At 39.5% G+C, this 20,176-nt stretch overlaps 4 protein-coding genes across 4 annotated transcripts; 1 reads left to right on the top strand and 3 right to left on the bottom strand.

Annotated features, from left to right (window-relative positions):
- Positions 1 to 216: 216 nt before the first annotated feature.
- Positions 217 to 2,043, bottom strand: EAE98_003820 (uncharacterized protein; the record flags this gene model as incomplete). The annotated part of the gene is made up of 1 exon (XM_038951440.1): positions 217 to 2,043. One exon carries the CDS (start codon positions 2,041 to 2,043, stop codon positions 217 to 219), a length of 1,827 nt encoding a protein of 608 aa, XP_038811913.1.
- Positions 2,044 to 2,450: 407 nt separating this feature from the next.
- EAE98_003819 (uncharacterized protein) lies at positions 2,451 to 3,424 on the top strand (the record flags this gene model as incomplete). The annotated part of the gene is made up of 3 exons (XM_038951439.1): positions 2,451 to 2,669; positions 2,782 to 3,087; positions 3,275 to 3,424. 3 exons carry the CDS (start codon positions 2,451 to 2,453, stop codon positions 3,422 to 3,424), a joined length of 675 nt encoding a protein of 224 aa, XP_038811912.1.
- Positions 3,425 to 7,628: 4,204 nt separating this feature from the next.
- On the bottom strand, positions 7,629 to 9,277 carry EAE98_003818 (uncharacterized protein; the record flags this gene model as incomplete). The annotated part of the gene is made up of 5 exons (XM_038951438.1): positions 7,629 to 7,633; positions 7,689 to 8,685; positions 8,751 to 8,899; positions 8,952 to 9,021; positions 9,149 to 9,277. 5 exons carry the CDS (start codon positions 9,275 to 9,277, stop codon positions 7,629 to 7,631), a joined length of 1,350 nt encoding a protein of 449 aa, XP_038811911.1.
- A 5,680-nt stretch (positions 9,278 to 14,957) lies between these two features.
- On the bottom strand, positions 14,958 to 19,326 carry EAE98_003817 (uncharacterized protein; the record flags this gene model as incomplete). Its single annotated transcript, XM_038951437.1, has 4 exons — positions 14,958 to 15,427; positions 15,484 to 18,825; positions 18,880 to 18,949; positions 19,015 to 19,326. The coding sequence occupies 4 exons, from the start codon at positions 19,324 to 19,326 to the stop codon at positions 14,958 to 14,960; spliced, it is 4,194 nt and encodes a 1,397-aa protein (XP_038811910.1).
- Between the last annotated feature and the right edge of the window lie 850 nt (positions 19,327 to 20,176).

Raw genomic sequence — 20,176 nt, 5'->3', positions numbered from 1 at the left:
GAAACTTCATATCTCACTTCACCTGAACTCAACTTACAAGAAGTGAAATGCACTTGAGCAAACCATAACATTTATGAGTTTCTAGTAAAGTACTACCACACTAATCTATACAAGTAAGAAGCGAAGCGTCTTCCTCTCCTCTTCCTCTGCTCTCCTCTTCCACCAGAGTAGCCACCTAACCCTGTAAAGTATTCATACTCTCTCTACAACTACATCTTATTTCTTCTGCCTCTTCGAACTCTTATCAGTCCCCGTACTCATCACGCTCGCGCTTCTTTTAGGCGCAGCCGCCGTATTTGCATCAGCGTTCTCAGTGCCATTATTCTCACCGTTACCCTGCGCGCCATCACCACCTTCCCGTTCATTTTCCGCTCCATTCTCTCCACTCTCTGTACTTTGCACTACAGCTGCTGCTCCTGGCTCTTCACTTCCACCTTCTCCATTCCCATCATTTTTATTCTTCGTCTCCTCCTTCTCATCCTCGGTACCATCCAATCCTCCAGCAGCCGACAACCCACTCATTCTTCTCCTCCTCTTCTTTTCCTCCAATTGCGCCTTCAACACATCAATTTCAGTTTGTAACTTCTCAGCCACCTTCTTACTATCCAACAAAATCCCAATACTCTTGAACAATTCATCGTAACCGTGAGCGACATCTGCCGTGCCCATAATGGGTTTCTCAGGAATGCCCAATTCAACCAACATATTTTTGATACGACCTTGTTGAATTGCACTCTTCGATGTGAGTGGTCTAATAAGTTTTTCACCACGGAAATATGGACCTCCTTGTAAACGATCATGATGCGAAACACCGTAAACTTTTTCTTCTTCTTCTGTGAGTCTGCGGCGATCTGATGGTGTTTGAATAGACGATATGCTTCCTTTTTTATTACCCACTGCTGAAGCATTACCAGCGTTGCCTGATGGTGCTGAGATGGATTCTCGAACATTGGAATCTCGTCTTGCATCATATCCACCGGGCGTATTACCACCGACGGGAGTTGCACCACCAGGGGTTTGACCTTCTTGAATAGGTTTTCTTTTCTTACTTTTATCCTGGGTGAGAAGTTGTTGACAGAGTTGATGTAAACCTTGACTAGTGATGAAAGCACTAATATTAGAACTACTTGCAGGAGCATCGAGTCTGGCGTAAAGTTCTCTTCGTTCCTCCATGAATTTCTCCGAGCGAGCCAAAATACGTTTGAGTTCCACCATAAGACTTTCTTCTTCTCGAGCTTCTTCCTTCGTACGTGTGAAAACGCCTTCCAGGAAATCTTTCCTCCGAGTCTCTTGTACAGGATCGAAATTCAACATCTTTTGATGTAAATCGAATTCCGTGGTATTCATTTGATGTAAAGGTTTCTTTAATGCCATCATAGCCGCACCTATTGTATAATATCTTACTTTCAAGTCTTCCATAGTCCTTTCTCGTCTAGCTATCGCTCCTTCCATGATGTCTTCCGGGATGTCTTGAGGTACATATTCGTATCGATCCCATATGACCGGCCATCGTAAATCGTATTCCTGAACCGTTCTCATCAAATAATCCGTTTCTTCTCTCGACCAATTCTCACTCTGCAGAATTTCCTTGTATTGTTCGTCGGTATAAGTCGGTACCTGTACCTTCACATTATACTTTGCAAAAGTCGAGTCCTCAATCATTTCCTCTTCTCTTTCCTTTCCCTTCTCCCCATCCTCCCCCATTTCCGTATCCCCCTCCGCATCCTTCTCCCTCTGCTTTTCCTTCTCCCTCCCCTCAACCTTCCTCCAATGCTTTAGCACCAAACCATCCCCATTCCTCGCGCTGTTTCTAAAACTCCTCGCTTCCCATTTCGTCGCCGGTTTTCGACTTCCAAATCTCTTCTTCTTGAAGACCGCTTCCTCTGGTACAATCGCAATGGGGTTATCTCCCCCCAGATTTTGAACTTCTCTTGCCAGACCTCCCAACTTCGGTTTTTGGACAACTGTTTTTACTTTTTTGGGTCGAGGGGCCGAGGAGCTTGAGGGGAGATCCAGCATATCGCGAACATCGTGGGATGTCATTTTGAATTAATTACGTAGTTTTGTGGTGCGTGAGTGGAATTTCTATCCTGTTATTTCGTTGGAATCGTATCGTGAAACAAAATGACACCTTAAAGAAGATCCAAATGTAACGTGTCTGTCGATGAATTATTAGAGGGGAAGAAGATGAATTGATTGTCGAAAGATAGTTCAATGTTTCTACGAAATATTGCGATCGCGAAATATCCCCAAAACCCAACCATTAAACCGCTATCAACCGCTAACTTATCAGCACGTGAATCAGCATATCCCTGTCCAAGAAGTCGCGAACGTGTTCGATCAATCCATTTGAATATACCTAATAAGCCTTGAACAAGCTCAATCATATCATCCTCGCAAGCTCACTACTTCAACCCTCACAATACGCATATAACTCCCGGTAATCGAAAATGCGCACATCTCTCCCCCTCATTGGGGCCGCTATCTCCGTCCTCCTTGCCCCAGTTCAATCCCTCTACTTTTATATCGACGGCTCAGCACCCAAATGTTTCTTCGAGGAATTACCCAAAGATACATTGGTAGTAGGTCATTATACCGCTGAGGAATACGATGAAAATACAAGACAATGGAGTAAACATGATGGATTAAACATTTTTATTTCTGTAGATGTATGTATTTACTCCTCTCCCCCCTTTGCCCCATCTCCTCGAGTCCATCTACATTCTATATCTGCACATCCTACCTAAGTATACCAACAACCTACTAACCTCTCCCCATTAGGAAGTCTTCGATAACGACCACAGAGTAGTCTTCCAAACCGGTTCATCTTCAGGTCGTTTCACCTTCACAGCCGCCGATTCTGGCGACCACAAAATCTGCTTTACTCCCTCCTCCACCTCTGGCTCTAGCAATTGGCTCAGCGCATTACATTCAAATGGCGGTATCAAATTGACTCTCGATATGGCAATTGGTGAGACGAGTCAAATTGAAAGTGACGATAAGGGAAAAATCAATGATATTGTGCAAAAGGTTAAGGATTTGAATGGCAGATTGCAGGATATTAGAAGGGAACAGGTTTTCCAACGGGTAAGTGCTGATGTTTATTTGTCCTTTATACATTCATCTATTATGCTCTTCCTCATTTCCCATGTACCCCCAAAGTCCCCCCTCTCCTACCCCGATTCCAACCTCAAACCCCCAATTCCAATTCTAAACCCCCAACCTCCAATTCCAAATCCCCAATTTTCAAACCCCCAAACTAACCCCTTCTCAGGAACGTGAAGCCGAATTCCGCGACCAATCCGAATCTACCAACGCGCGTGTCGTCCGCTGGACACTAATCCAACTCGTCGTCTTGGGAATCACTTGCGCATGGCAACTTTCGCATCTGCGATCCTTCTTCATCAAGCAGAAATTGACTTAGATGTCCTTTTTCTGTGATTATGTTTCGATTCATCAATTGTCATTTGTGGGAGAGAAGGGGGAAGAATATAGAGAGGAACAGAGAAAGCGATGCGAAGAGGAGAATGGAGAGGAGAAAGTGTAATAATGAAGAAGAGACTAACGATTTTCTCTCATTATGTTACCTACAATGTATGTTAGTGTAGTTGGTTGATTCGACCCAAAATGAGATGAGACGGGATGAGATGAGGATTGCGCTGCAACGCACTACTACGCATTTCAAGAATTACATGAAACTTTCCTTCCTTCCTTCTCCTACCTTTTCTGTGTTTTCTTCTCCTCTCAAACCATAATCCCCCAGACCCCAAAAGAACTTACAACACGTCATAAGCTTTCCTTTTATGATCATACATGCATGGTAAGATCTTACATGTAGCTAGGTAGGTAGGTAACCAGTCAGGAAACATTAACACTAACAGCCATACCAATACCAATACCAATACCGACACCAAAGAAAATACCTACCCCTCAAGCTACCTATCTCCTTAGCAATTTATCTCCCAAAATCACATCTTCCTGAGGTTTAACTATTCTTCAAATTTTTAAATCGCTAGATTACTTACTGGATTACTATATTACTACGTAGATAGATAACTATATTATAGATCTATAGATCTAAGTATTTATCTATTTAAGTATTCATTCATTTATTTATTTATATCTATTGTTTATTTATTATCTATATTCATCTAGATATCTATATATCTATTTGATAAATCTAAGTATTTATATATTTATTTATATTTATTTATTTTTATTTATATTTATTTATATTTATTTATATTTATTTATATTTATTTATATTTATTTATATTTATTTATATTTATTTATATTTATTTATATTTATTTATATTTATTTATATTTATTTATATTTATTTATATTTATTTATATTTATTTATATTTATTTATATATCTATATCTATATCTATAAGTCGATTACCCTACTTTCGGGCCACCCCTCTTTTGGACCACCTTAAAAATTCATATTATATAGTTTTAAAACATTATTTATTCAACAACTATTCAGTATTATAATAAATACTTAAGGCTATACTTTCATTATCATTATTAACATCTCCTATATCAATTTTACAATCTCCTGCTGCAATTTGTGCCTTCCTAATCTCTTTAATTTTAGAAAACTTCGAATTTAAACTAATTTTTATCTTGTATTTCTTTTTAAAAACGATTTGTTTTAATTAATGTTCCAATTGTTTTATTCAATGTTTAGACTGTAGAATTTTATAGTTCTTAGTATCGAATCTCTTAATAATTTTCCTAAAAAATTGGTGGTGAATATAAAGATTGATTTCTTCACTTCGAAGGAATATATATGAATATGATTTCAAATTATAAGTTTTTCGAAGTGTTTTAAAAGTTGAAATTGCGGATTCCCTATTTCATTGATGTATAGGATTATTATCAAAATATAAATTCTAATTTGTAATTTTCTTATTATTATTTTCAAACAACAATCTGGATATAATAGGCTTAATATAATTTAGAGGCTATAAATCTGAAGCTTTTTATTTAAATAATATATTATATTCTATTAAACTATTTAGTTGTGCTTTCTGATAGTATATAAGAAAATTAATCTTTCTAATTGCTTTAGAATTCGATAAAAAGACTAATTTATTAAGATAATATCTGTATACTTTTTTGAAAGGTAAAAATACGAATAAATCAAGAGGCTGTAGAATGTGTGATGTATGTGGTGAAAGGAATAAAAGGTGTATATTATACTTAAAGCATTTATATATAAATTCAGTAGTTTTATGATTTCCATGCTTGTTTAATATAAGAAGTCTTGGTTTATCCAATAAAGAGAAGACTGTTTGAGGTATAAAAACCTTTTTAAGTTATTCTAGAACAGTATTATTTGTAATCCATTTATTATCTATAACAATAAAATACTACCTTTTATAGGACTTTAAATCAACCAAAAACTATTATTGTTGTACTGATTTTCTCTTTAATATGATAAGAGAATCAAAAGCTCTTCCTATGGCTGAGATGTACTCTATAAGTGATATCCAAGCTTTAGAACTAAACTCCTTTTTCTAAATAAAACGATATTCTAAGCTTTCTAGAACTAATCCATTTAGTCCCTAACCTTTTTATATGTCTGCTTTATTTATATTATATTAATGCTGAAACTTAATATAACAAATTGAGAGTAAATTCAACTTTGGGAATTATTGATTAATAGTATCAACAATTGTATTTTTGATATATACTGAATTAATCCTAACTTGTCTTTTAGTCCTAATCTCTGGATTTCTTTAAAGAAAGTTTGTAATTCATCGTTTTTCAAGTATAAAATCATTTCTTTTAATATTGAGGAGGTATTCCCTAATTTTCCGAATTTGTTAATATGTAGAACTAATACTTAAAGACTTTTAAACTAATATTTAATCTACCAATCGTTTTTTTTACATCGAAACTATTTTTTACATATATTATATACCTTTTTTATAAGATAAATAACTATTTATATAGTTTTGAAAAGTAATTCTTGAAATCCTATAATCCAAAATAGTTTATTAAATTGAATATTTATTTATTATTATACATAAAATTAAATTAATATCAATTTTGGTATATGTCTTAGGTATGATGTAAATAATAATATATCAAAATTTTAAATTAATTGATTCAAGTGTTATAAAATTATTAAAGAATAAATAAGAGAGGTCCCTTCTTGTAATAAGCTTTTTTAAAATAGCCTAAAAGAGGGGTGGCCCGAAAGTGGGGTATCCGATTTATCTATATCTATATCTATATCTATATCTATATCTATATCTATATCTATATCTATATCTATATCTATATCTATATCTATATCTATATCTATATCTATATCTATATCTATTTATTTATTCATTTATATATATATCTATTCATTTATCTATCTGTTCACCTATATATTCTTTATAGCAAATAACACATATATCTATAATATACAACATATATATACATATATACACATACGTATACACACATACATAACATACAACATACAACATTACAATACATTCACACCTTCACCTTCATCTACAAATCTACCAAATCTACACACCAAAAGATCCAAGATCCCATTATCAACAACTTCCATTAAATTATCATTTTTGTTCCATCTACTCTGCTAACCCATCTCTCTGTTTTAATTGTGATTTGATTTGATTGATTGATTGATTTGCCTGATGCTGATATGAGATTCAACCCCTTTTGTTTCGCACGGTTCAGAAAAAAAAGAGAAGAAAAAAAACAGACCCCATTACTTTTCTTTCCACATACACATTTTTCTCTCATTCGTTGCTACTGAAATAAGATGAAAAGAGTGATGACATGCAGCCCATCCATTCCATCCATCAGAACATACAAGAAAAGGAATCTCCTCCCATCCCATCTCTCAATCCACCCCATCAACTTCCCCATATGCATCTAATGTAGCAACCCTCTCACCACAACACGCAGACAAGGAGGAAAAAAACGAACACACACCACACTCCCAATTCGCCATTGCTACAGTGTCACTGAAAAAAAAGACGTAACACTCCGCTCGCTCCAAAGAAGTAAGATGGAAAAATAAAGAGAACGGGTCAAAAAGCTATACATCGTAAAAAGTGTCCCCCACTACCCATTCCAAACTTCTTTTCCTTGGGAACATTGAATTAAAGACCAACGTTTCTTGGTACGTAGGAGAGCCATGATGTGATTCGACGAGAAAAGTGGGAACATGTGATGCCAAAGAATAATATTTTGGATGGGTGAGTGAGATAGAGGTGTGAGACGGAGAGGGAAAATGTAAGAAAAACAATTATTAGTCTTGAAGTGCTTCGCTGAAGAAGTCCCAAATGCCAGATGCCAAATTCCAAATGCCAACCGAAGGTATTTTGTTTATGATGTAGTTTCGTGTTTCAAACCCAGCTTCAAAGTCGTGGAAAAAGGTGTATGTAACCACAAAAGCAAAGATGAGGCTTTTTAAGAAACGACTTGGCGGTCAAACTGATGCAACTCCGGTACATGATCTTATTTGAAACGATTTGTAAATTGAGGTGTTCATTATAACCGACATTCAATATGAAGACGGCATGGAAAGTGAAAGAGTCGAGGCGTAAAAAGTTCTTTGAAATGAAAAATGAATTATGGACAAGTGCTCAACCTAGTCACATGTTAGAATGGTTGATGTTGCAGAGAAAATACAGACGCATACTAACCGCAGCACAGAGCTTTCATGATCTTTTGCATTGCCGTTGGTTGTGGCTGTTCTGATGGTCCTCTCCCGTTGGTGTTCAGTGGTGATTGTTGGGCCGTGCTCATCCTTTGAGGTAAATTGTTTGAGCTGTTCTGGAATTGGGCTTGAGTTGAGCCTGCTGGTGTAGATGCATCCTGAAGGCCCCCCGCCACTCCGCTGTTGCGTTTCGGGGCTAACGCACCTGGGGCGTTTTGCCGGTCGCGAGACTTGCCCATCCCCGGTTTTATCGGAGATGGTGGCGGGGGTTGTGCGGCGTTTAAACGGGCGGCAGTGAGGTGACCTGGTGTTGTGTTCCCCCCTCGAGTTGTTCCATGTAGTTCTCTTTGCGAGGCCCCTGGGACAGCATTTGGTTGGTGTAGCATGTGTTGAGATGGATGTTGCTTCATAGCTTCCCATCCCTTGCCATTGTTCAACTTCATCCAATCATACTCTCCATCTTCAACTTCACCACTGTTCTTCAAAGCCTGAGTGAAGAGATCCCGCAGGTAATCGTAATCTGGTGTATCCTCGAAACCCAAGTTCCTCACATAGCTCAAGTATTGGTTGAACTCCTCGGGGAAACCATCACAAAGATCCTTGATCGCGGTCGTTTGCTTCTTCTCACCAATCTTCTCGTACTTTTGCTTGTTGGTAGCAGCCTTCAATCCTTGCCATGGTAAACCACCTCGTAAGAAATACATGAAAACATGACCCAAAGCTTCTAGATCGTCTCGTCTTGATTGTTCCCTTCCCAGATGTGTGTTGATACTCATATATCTTGCAGTACCCGACAATGACTTTCGCTCGCGGTAAGGAATGTGTTGCTTGGTCTTGGGATCCCGGTATTGTTTGGCCATTCCAAAGTCGACAACGTGGATCACATTTGCGGCTTTCGTATTCGGTCGGCCAATTAAGAAGTTGTCGGGTTTGATGTCTCGATAGATCAAGTTCTTCTCGTGAATTGTTTGTACCCTTGAAAGCTAATTTTGGAATTAGTACATGCGAAGTTACTCAGCCTTTTGCAGTATGGAAGAAGGAGACGAACCATTTGCTTTGCTACCATAACCACCGTCTTGGTTGAGAATCTTCTATTGCAGTGATCGAATAAATCCTCCAACGATGGACCAAGGAGATCGATGACAAGGATGTTGTGAAGGCCTTCTTGACCAAAGTAATAAACATTAGGAATACCAGCTACATTGAATTAGTATCTCGACCTCGAGAATATCGTGATTGATGTACTCACGGCAGCCAACAAGAATCTTATAAGTTCGATACTCATCTCGCAATTGTGGAGCGTCACTCTTTCGAGGCTCCTATTCATGATAACATTGTCAGTAAACAAACCCCATTTGAAGCACCATTCCCCCTTTTATGTCGATCATTGCATCTTCGCAGATGAAAGGATGAAATTGATGGCGACGACGATGAGGAAGAACGTACGAATTTGATAGCCACTTGTTGATTATTGAGTAAATTTGTTCCCTCAAAGATGACACCGAAAGAGCCCTCTCCGATTTTCTTCCCTACGCGATAATGCACGCCGACGACATTAGACGATGATGAAGCCATCGTAATTGTATTAGGAGCTCTCGATTGAGCTCAAGAAGTTGAAGGATGTAGAAATAGGCCGTTGGAATTCGATGATCGGAATTGAAAGTCAAAGTAAAATTGATAGGCTAAATGAATTGTTGCCTTTTTACCAGGAAGTAGGATTGAAGATCAACAAATTAAGGTCGGGAGAGAGAGAGAGAGAGAGCGATGCTTTTTTGGGGGGAAGGGTGGGAAATGAACGCGATGACTGTAGGCGGATGGATTTATCGTATTAGCCCAGTTGAAGAAGAGTAATTTTTTGTTACTGCCACAAAAGGGGACATTCAATGCAATCCCCAAAGATATTGTCCCCAAAGATGATAATTTCTCTTTTTTTTGTGTGTGATTATTTTTTAGGATGGGTTTGGTTTGGGTTGGGAGGGATTGTGAATGGATGAGATTAGGAAAGAAGGGGTTTGGGATGTGAGAGGTGAGAGAGGTGAGAGGTGAGTGGTGAGTCGGGTGTGAGTGGTGAGTGGTTAAGTGAATGGGTGAGTAGTAAGGTTTTGGGGTTTGGGTTTTTGGTCGCAGGCGGCGAAGGCGGTGGATGGATGGATGAATGGATGGGGAATTGAGTGGATGGGGGTTGGATGATGGGGTGGATTCACTGCAAAAAGTTGTTGGTAAAGTTTGGGGCTTAGGCTGAAGGGAGTTTAGGGACAGAATTGGGGGGGGGAGGAGGAGGATGAAGGATAAGAGAGAGGGAAGTGTATAATTAATGATTTGAATGCACAGGTTGGTACTCACATGAATAATAAGATGTAGTTGTCGATGTAGTCGTCGATGTAGGATTTTGATCTATTCCATTGATTTTGATTTGGTGATGGAGATGTAGATGTAATCTTACCATGTAGATAATGTAGGTAGATGGAGATGTAGGTGTAGATGTATAATGTAGAGGTATAATGTAGATTTCATGTAAATAGATGGACGATTTATACATAGACGTATAATGTAAATGTAATGTAAAAAGAGACTAGAGATAAGGAAAGGTAGAGTTGACTGAGGGAACGGAAGGGCAGGTAGAAAAAGGTAAGGAAGGAGAAGGGAAACTAGGTATCTAGGTAGTAATTAGATACTTTACACAATCGAAGAGATATAGGATAGAATAGGATAGGTATCCGTACAACTGATGAATTGGATCTGAAGATACGCACGTAGCGATAGATAGGAGGCTTATGAATATGAAGTCTCCCAAGTAACAATTAATTAATAAAAAGCAGATATACTTCGTACCTTTCCATCTACCCATACCAGTCCATCGGCCCAGCCCAGTACACCTTATACCTACCTAGCTATATCATAACTACTAATAACTACCTAGTACAGTATCCCTATTCAACGCTCACCTCCGAATGTAATAACAATATGAACGAAATGAACAAAATGAACAAAATGAGATCCAACCACACCACACCATCAACCATACAAACCCTACACCAAACGAACAGACAATTCAATACCTAGATTCACGCAAAGGAAACCTTTATCATTTCCCACAAAATAGAGTATAATCTCATTCCAAAATAAACCCGTCATCATAACATTCATCCATCCATCCATTCAAAAGTAACCGACCGGGTTTCATTTCCAATCAAAGAAAGGAATGAATGAATGAATGAATGAATGATCGAGATACTCCTTATACCTTATATCATACCTACATAAACATATACCTCCCTAGTCACCATGATACGGAATGTATTTTGGGTACATTCTAGCTTTCCTTACTTTTACTTCCTTACACCTACAAGCCCATGCTCAAAGCTTCTCCTTCATCATACATACAAGATACATATAGGAAAGATCTCACCATCAAATTCTTCTCCTAATACATACATACATACATACATACAATACAATCAATACAATCAATACAATACAGTCAGTACTCAAGCACATACCCACTAGATACGATACATCTTTTATCCTTAATTATACTTCCATCCGCACGTCCCCCTACACTCCATCCCATCCACAGGTACCTACCTAGGTATTCAAAGATTCAAAGATTCAAAGCACAAAAGTAAGTCCAAACTCTCGCATTAAAGCTTGCTGCTAAAAGAATCATACACTCACTCCGAGTATATACATATACATATATATATATATACATACCTATATATATTCAGTAGGTATCAATCATCTCATAATACCTAACCAACAAATAAAATATTATCAGACCTCGCTCATCAAACATTAAAAATACATCTCCCACATAATGCGAAAGCATACGGTTAAATAAAAAAAACATCACTGCAGCTTGTTCTGTAGCTTGCATGTATGCATGCAGGTCAAGAGATCCAAAATCACAAGGTCAAGAGGTCAAGGTCATCCGTCCGCCAGGTACCTATATACGGAGTACACAACCTTATCAAGCCTACACGACCAACCGACCAACCGACCAACCGGCCAACCCATCTCCAAACCATAAAAAGGGGCAAAGTTATATCGGTAGGTGTGTCGATAGGTCGGTACCTAGGTATCTACTAGGTAGGTAGGTATATTTATATCAAGTATAACAAGGCTGCATATATATACGGTGTATGATACATCCATCCTACTTTGTACAATATACATAGATAGCCTCGAATGATCTGATGATAGGTATGCAATGTATTTATGTTTGTACATATCTATCTAGTACCTATATACATATACATATATATCCATCCATCCAATCCAACTCTTTTCATTGCACATCTCATTCATAACCACCTACCTACCAACCACCTACCTAGTCTCCACATCGGATCTCTTCTCATTCTTTGACTCATGTCAAAAGGGGCATATTTTTTCTTCTCTTCTCTTTTCTTTTCTTTTCTTTTCTTCTTTTCGGGAGACTAAGATAAGATTGATTGAGTGAGTGAGTGATGAATAATAAGTACCTACTAGGTACCTAGTAGAGTAGGTGAGAAAAGAGTCAAAGCAGAAGAGAGAAGAGAAGAGAAGAGAGGGAAATATTAAATACTCTCGAGTTATTGTTATTGTTATTATTACTGTTATTTTCTCCATTTTTGCTCATTATTTAGATTCGATATATGATATAATATCGAAATTCTATAATTATAGGTATCTAGATAGGTATATGTAGATAGATATATCGTAGTAAATATCTCTTCAATACCTCCTCCTTACTCACTCACTCAATTCGACATCATAAAACCCTCAAGTTAGGTAGGTAAAGAATTCATCATTCAAATCACTCTATCCTATCCATCCTATCCATTCATACCCCCATCCCTCACAACCCTCTCTCTCTTCCTCTCTCTCCCTCTCCATTCATTGGTGGAATCCCACCACCTCCCTCCCAAGCCGGATACCGGTACCTTTTTACGAGTATTATTAGATATTAGACCATAGATCTATCTACCTAGGTATCTACCTAGTACGATATTCCATACTAGATACTAAGCTAAGTACCTAGGTACCTACCAACAAAGTCCCTACGTACATAACTAGTAACTAGCCCCGTCCTCTGCTCTGTAAATAAATACTAATAATAGGTAAGTAGATATTGTAGATAGATAGATATCGTAGATATTTGTAGAAATAGAAATTAATTATATTATATCATAGTATGTAGAAGCTAGAGTGAGTGAGTGAGTGAGTGAGTGAGTAAGTCTACCTCATACTTCATTTTATACCATCCTATCCTATTCATCCCTTCTCATCTCATCTACAATTTACATAACTCTCCATAGCTTTCTACATATCTATCTCTGGTATTTATGTTCGATATCTCCCATTTCTCCCATCTCTCCCATTCCCTCACACTCCTCCCACTCCTCCCCATCTCCAACAACCCTCCCCCTCCTCCCCCTCAATCCCCATCCCGCATTCCCCAACTTTCTCATACACAAACCCAATTCATATATACACATACATATAGATATACACAAAGTATATACAAAGTAGATAGGTATATACAAATATCAAAAATTCTCTAATCTATAATTTATTACTTATTACTCATCATCTACTCTTCATCTATATCTATATTTAATCTATATCTATATCTATATCTATACTATATCTATATCTATATCTATATCTAATACATCTACATCTACATACATCTACATCTACTCTATATCTATATCTACATCTATATCATATATATCTACATCTACATCTACATCTACATCTACATCTACAGCTACATCTACAATATACTGCTACATCTACATCGTACAGCTACTCTACTCTACATCTACATCTACATTACTCCCTCAAATCCCCTCCCCCAAATCCCCTCCCCAAAATCCATTCAAATCTATTCTCCCCTTTCCCCTCCCCTTATACCATCCCATCCCATCCCATTCCATTTCCCATCCCTCTCCCCAATCTCCTTTCCTTTCGTTTCCACACCAACTACCCCCCATCTCATTAGTCTCCCAAATCTTCCAAATCTCCCAAATCTCCCAAATCTTCCAAATCTCCCAAATCTCCCAAATCTCCCAAATCTCCCAAATCTCCCAAATCTCCCAAGTCAACCAAGTCCACCACCCTCCACCACCCTCTACCCTCCACCCAATTCAATTCCCCTCTCAATTTTCCACCTTCAAAGTCCCCCCTGGAAAGAAACCCCCCTCCAGCTACGAAGGTATACTACATCCTTAACCTTATCATATGGAATAAGTTACATTACACCGCCTTCGCTAGCCAGGCCAGACTCCGGGATTACTTTGGGGAGTTTGGATACCTACGAGCCTACCTAGGCAGAATAACATCTATCTCTCCATCCACTCATTCAAATCTTCACAATTCATAATATATCCATCTATCTCTTTATCTCTCCATTCATTCATTCATTTATCTTTCCATCTATTTATTTATTTATCTTTTTATTTATTCATTTCTTTATTCATCCATCCATCTATCTATCTACTTATTCAAATCTTTACGATTTATAATATATCCTCAAGCCATCTATCTATCTATCCATCCATCCATCTCTCCATCCATCCATCCATTTTCCATACAAACCTCATAACTACAAACAGAATATACACTTTAAAATACAATTCCCAATATCATAGCTTGATTGATTAATGATTGATTAATGATCCCGGAGCGTCATACATATATACCTACATACAAATATAGATACTTCTCTCCGTATCCAAGATACGATACGATACGATACGATACATGCTCCATACATACTCCATCTATTCCATTCCATCTATACGATAATACGATATAAAATACAAATCCAACTCATTTCCAATTCCCATTCCAATTCTTCCAATCGATCAAACGATTAGAGCATCACTTTATTATCGAAGTCAGGTAGGTAGGTAGTTAGATCAAGCTATCCATTCATTTCGTCGATCTATCGATCCATTCATCCAACCATCCAATTCTTCATCCATACAATTTTTACTTTAAATTTTGCCCAAAAAGAATTAAACCCCCTCCCTCTCCCTCTCCCTCTCCCTCCACTCCCCATCCCTCCCCATCCATAAAACTCCACACAATCAATCAATCAATCAATCAATCCACTTCGCACAAGTGAAAAGAAAAAACCAGTGCTAAATCAACCCTACTGCACTACCCTAATAAAATAAATGTCTTCATCATCTTTGTCAATGGAATCTTACAAAAATAACGCCAACATATCATTCACCCATTTCTCCTCTATTCCTCAATATCCTCAATACAACTTAAGTGAGCTTCTAAAGCTTCCCGGTCGTCCACTTCCACTTCCACTCCGACTCCCACTCGCACTCCCTCTTCCATCATATCCTATCTTCGCCCTATGTCTTGGTTTCGACAAGAGCATTCCTTCTGCCTTCCCCTTTTCATTATCTGCTATACTTCTCTCCAATTCTTCTAGAGTCCTAGCCGCCTCTCTATCCATGACTGATCCAGCTGACGTTTCCGCTCCAACTTCGTCTCTAAAATCCTGTTTGGCAAGTTCTACTGCTTGTTGATGCCACTTGTCTATTCTAGCCGTGTCGATATATTGTGTTAATACATCGTCTTCAATTTGATAGTCTTGCATCATGCGTTCGCGCATACTGGCGTCAATTCGAGACCAGCGTTGCTCTAGCTCTTCTGTGCATGCACCAAGGACTTCTTCAGGAGTCAATGACCTGATAGTGAGATCCTTTTCGAAGATACCTATTGAAAATATCATTAGTCTGTAATTCAATGTGATATCAAATGATGGTACTTACGATTCTTGAAGCAGGCTTTGAGTGTCCAATACAAAGCTGTTGTCTTTAACTGATCTTCTACAAATTGATCGTCTTTAGCCTCTGTATTATTCATCGCAGCCCAGTCATCTCTTAAGAGACATCGTCTCCAAATAACACGCTGCATAAGCAACTTCTCTTCCTTGTTTGTGACACCTAAACGGATAGCTTCAAGTGCCCAATAAAATCTACTCATGTTGAAGTCATCTTGTTCCATGGCTCTGAAATTATCACCCATGAGGGTAAGTAAATCAACCAAACAGAATGCATCCATTGTTTCATGCTTGACCAGAAGAGTGATGCTACTTTCAAGAAGGTTCATAAAAGAAAATTGTTGTTTCAGACTCTTGTTGCCATGAGTTTCTAAAGCAAGTTGGACTTCCGCGTTATCATCAATGGCTGTGCTGATGGTGGGGTATATATACTTGTAAATCAGATCTTGAATCTTGAGCAATCCAAGCTCTTGATTTGCTCTGACAAGTTCCGATTCACCTCCGTCAGGAATTAGGATTCCGTTGGCCTGACTATAATTGCGACCTGCCATGCGTGAAAGCTTGCCGATACTAAGTTCGACCTTTTTGCTCCAGACATCACGCTCTCGATCTAATCCAAGTTCAAGAAGCATTCTCGCGGCCTCATCATAATCCCTCTCTCGAGTGATCTCATGAATCCAACCGATCTTAGCATACTCTGGTTTATCGCGTAGAAAAGCAGTGAGGAATGCTCGCTGATTTTGATAATCATTGAGCATCTGTTGTATTTCTCCCGTGCCAATGTAATATTCATATAGAGCGGCAGCCCAACTCGCACCGAAGTTTGCAAAAGACTTGTCCATCCGATCACGGAGGTCTTGCTCTCGCTTTTTGAGATTTTCATAGTCTTCTTCTTCAATGCCCGGAATACGAAGCCTATCGGCACAAATGCCGACCTCATACATCAGCACAGTTGCCAAGGTTTGTAGAATTTCGTATTTTTCCGCCAAGTTCATTGCTTCATCGGGGAGACTGAAGGTATCTGCAAGGCGCTGTAACTGTTTATCTTGTGCATCGAACTGTAGTGTTTGGAGTCCTTCTGCCTGCATTTGAAGTTGTGGTGAGTCTTGAGCCGATACCCAACGTATCCTCTCCAAATTGGATCGGATGGCAACGTCGATAAGATTAGGATGCTCTAGTCGAATTTTCTCGAGGGTTGCAGGATCGGGGCTGTCCTCTGCGACCGGTTTATTCCAGAAATCTCCAAATAGCGTAGAGACAAGGTCTGTTTGCTTTCGAATATTTTCTGCAATGTAAAAAGTCGAGGTCCAAAACTCCGGAAGTCCCTCGTAGCCTTCTTCTAATACCCCATGTGAAATTGTTTCCGATTGTAATCCATACAGCCTCAAATTATTCATTCGAAAGTCAAACGCAGCCTCCAATGCGCTAATCATTACATCATTGGATTGGCTGAGCGTCTCCATCACTGAAGCAGGAGCTTGGCCATTCGTCCAGGCGTACTTGAGCATTTGAAATGCCCATGGTACCGCCAATTCCAATCTAAAAACATCATGAATAAAGAAATGTCGAACGCGATCGACTTCGCCTCTTTCAGCAACAGGCTCAGTCTTGAGATTTTCATGAATGTGATCTACGAGATCGGCGAGAAGCCCACGCTTTTGGTCGTCTGGCAATTCTCGAACAAGAGCGTCATACCGCTGCCAGATAATTGTTGCCGCCGACATTCTCTCTGCATCCCAAAGTAGCTTCCATCGTGTGAGCCTATCAATTTCTACGCCAGTAGATTTGAGATGCTTAGCAAGATCATGGAGCGCTGTTGCTCGTCTCTTAAGATGTTGCTCGAGCGACGCAGACACCGAAGGAATAAAAGGAGTCCTAGATGCCACGATCTCTAAACTCAATTCCAGAGCTGCAGCTCCAACTTCTTCCGGAGGGAACTGAAATTCTGATCTTCCTGCGAAGCTTAAAGGATTTTGTGCCATTGTACCAAAAAACACTGCTTGTTCCAGCTTGCTTTTTGCAGTGACTTGCTGTCCTTTGTTGGATGCGAGTTTATCAACGTCGGTAGCTGCCACACGAATCACACCCCCACCACGAACGAGAAGAACAGCAGCTGGGTGCTTTGCTTTGTATTTGAACGATTTTGCTTCCTCAATTCCATGTGGAGTATTTTGGGGTTCTTCCATGCCGGATCCGACAATCTCAACATTGGTGTCCTCCCTGAAATCTACCACATCTTCGAACGATGGCGAAAGTGTGTGATTTTCAGAGCGAAGCTGGGAGTCGGGCGATTCAACTTGTTTTGCCCTTGAAACAACAACGACAGCACGGTCAAAGACAACATATGCTACCAGCGCAGGACTTGGTAGATAAATTCGAGCTTTTGAAATCGCATTTTTGTTGACTGGTGTGGTATAAGATTTAAGCAGTCGAACATCTTCTACAATCAATTGATCCCGCCTAAGTACAACATCAACAAGAGTGTAGTGACTAGTGTATCGATTGGAGAGGGATGTTAACAAAATTAAGCGATCTCCTTCATTTTCGCGGTCCTCTGGTGTTTGTGGCATAAAGGTGAAATCGAGAACTTCGAAGGTTTCTATCGAGAGGTCGAATAGGATAGGCTCTGCCTTTTTCATTTCCAGAACAATTGCTTCCCGTCCTTCAGCTTCCCCCTGAAGAGCATTCTGCCCATCCCTTTGAAGGTTCCAAAGTTGTATTCTCCCCTTTCCTGTTGCGACAACCACATTTCGATCTCCCACATGCTCCTGTGGTCCTGCGCGAACGGCGGCAATGTCTCCACGCCATGCTGTACTAGAAAGTACATTTCTAATACTACCAAAAAGACCTCCTGCCAATGGTCCGCTTGATCCTCTCAAGAATTGAACAGATACTTCGGGTCTTCCATGTCCATCCCTGACTCGTAGATAGGCCAATCGCCCAGTACTGAATGCCAGAACAAATCCGGCTGTTTCCGCATTCAAAAGTTGCACAACGGTTTCTCCGGAAAGCATTCCCGGTATGGTTGATCCGACTCCATTGCTTTTTAATTTAATAAGATCAAGTGTAGCGGCGCTTGCAATAGACTCCCAATATGTGATTTTACCAGTAGGTATAACAACGACAAGACCAGGCTCCGAGGATGACGCAGAGGGCGAGACTAGCGAACCAAGAGGAAGAGGGTCGGTTATATGCTTATGGCTATAAGGTAACGCGAATGTAAATGTTTCGGGGGAAGGGATGTTGATAGCGTAGGGCCAGACGAATGCATGGGAATGGGTGAGAGCAAGTGCATAACCGCTATCTGAATGTATTGCGCCGTGCTGACGAGCTATAGCATAAATTTAGTGATGAACTTATAGATCGCTGAAAGAGTTGTAACTACCTGTGATATCTGCGCGAATTTGATCTGGGAGCGCTGGCAATTTGCTAACTGTATAGGTATCATTTTTGGTCTGCCCGAAAATATAAGTCAACAGTCTCCAAAAGTCGCAATACAATGCGAGATTGAACAACTCACAAGAACCACACTGCCATCTCCTTTCCCAGTCCTATCCGTTCCTTTCGACTTCTTTCCTCGTACAACAATCTCTCGTCTTTGACTTGGTACCTCCTTAGGACTTTCGCGCCTCGTCAACGTAGCTACTTTGTTGACTTTTGCTTCCTCCATTTCGAGTGTACCATTTGGCGCAAAAGTCTGATCATCGTATGAGCTTCTAACTCTCTTGCTTTTTGGCTGTGCTATTGAATTCTCATTCGAATGAGGGCGTGGACGTCTCCTGCTACTCCTTACTGGAGCTGGAGCGCCAGCGTTGACTGTGGGCGAAAACATTTCTTGAATATGCTGATGAGAATTAAGTGATTGAGGTTATAGTATAAGAAAGATCGATGATGTTGTTGGCATAACTCGTGGAAAGGGATTGTTCGTGGCTCGTTAGTGTTTGTTTTGTTTTCAAAGCTTCTTATAAAATAAATCAATCAATCATGGATATGGATGGATCCAAAATCAAAAATCAATTGAATACGGCTACAGGTACCAAAAGAAAATAAAGGCGACCGGTGGAAACCTTGGAAGCACGCGTTTTATTAATCCTTGAGCTCTGACCACACCTCAAGGCTCAGGCGTAACTTTTTGCTATTTGTGCCAGGCCAGCAGCAGTGAGAAGCTCCAGCTGTGTTCTGATGTCTTCTGGAAAGAATTGGACGAGAAACAGATTCAATAGATAAATATTCGACAATCATTTGGGTCAATTGAATTCAGTATTCTTCACCATTTATGCGCATGCCTTTAAATATATTTGTTTCCCAATGGACTAGTGACAGTGAGACAAAAGCACGTCGTCAGCAAACCACTGCAGACACCTGCAGACATCACAGACAGAGAACCTGATTTTGTGCGGCATTAGCATCTTGAGCTTATCCAATTATGACTGTCTATCTTTCGGCTTTCCTCTTCCAATACTGCCAGATAGTTCTCAAGGACAGGCTGCTATCTCCCCCGTCAAATATCTGATCTCATTCAACGATATACTATCCATTGACCAAAGATCCATCTCAACAGAAACATGCAATAGGGACGCGAAAATAATAATTGTAGGTATGCAAGGCTACAAGGTTACAAGACTACAAGGCTGAGGCGCACGTCCAGGTACAAAGCCACACTCCAGCCACAGAGGCAAGGC

Source organism: Botrytis deweyae (genome assembly GCF_014898535.1).
Source record: "Botrytis deweyae strain B1 chromosome Unknown BDEW_007, whole genome shotgun sequence".
In the NCBI taxonomy this organism is placed as follows: Eukaryota; Fungi; Ascomycota; class Leotiomycetes; order Helotiales; family Sclerotiniaceae; genus Botrytis; species Botrytis deweyae.
Note: the sequence above shows the minus strand (reverse complement) of the source record. Positions and strands in the feature narration are given on the sequence as shown.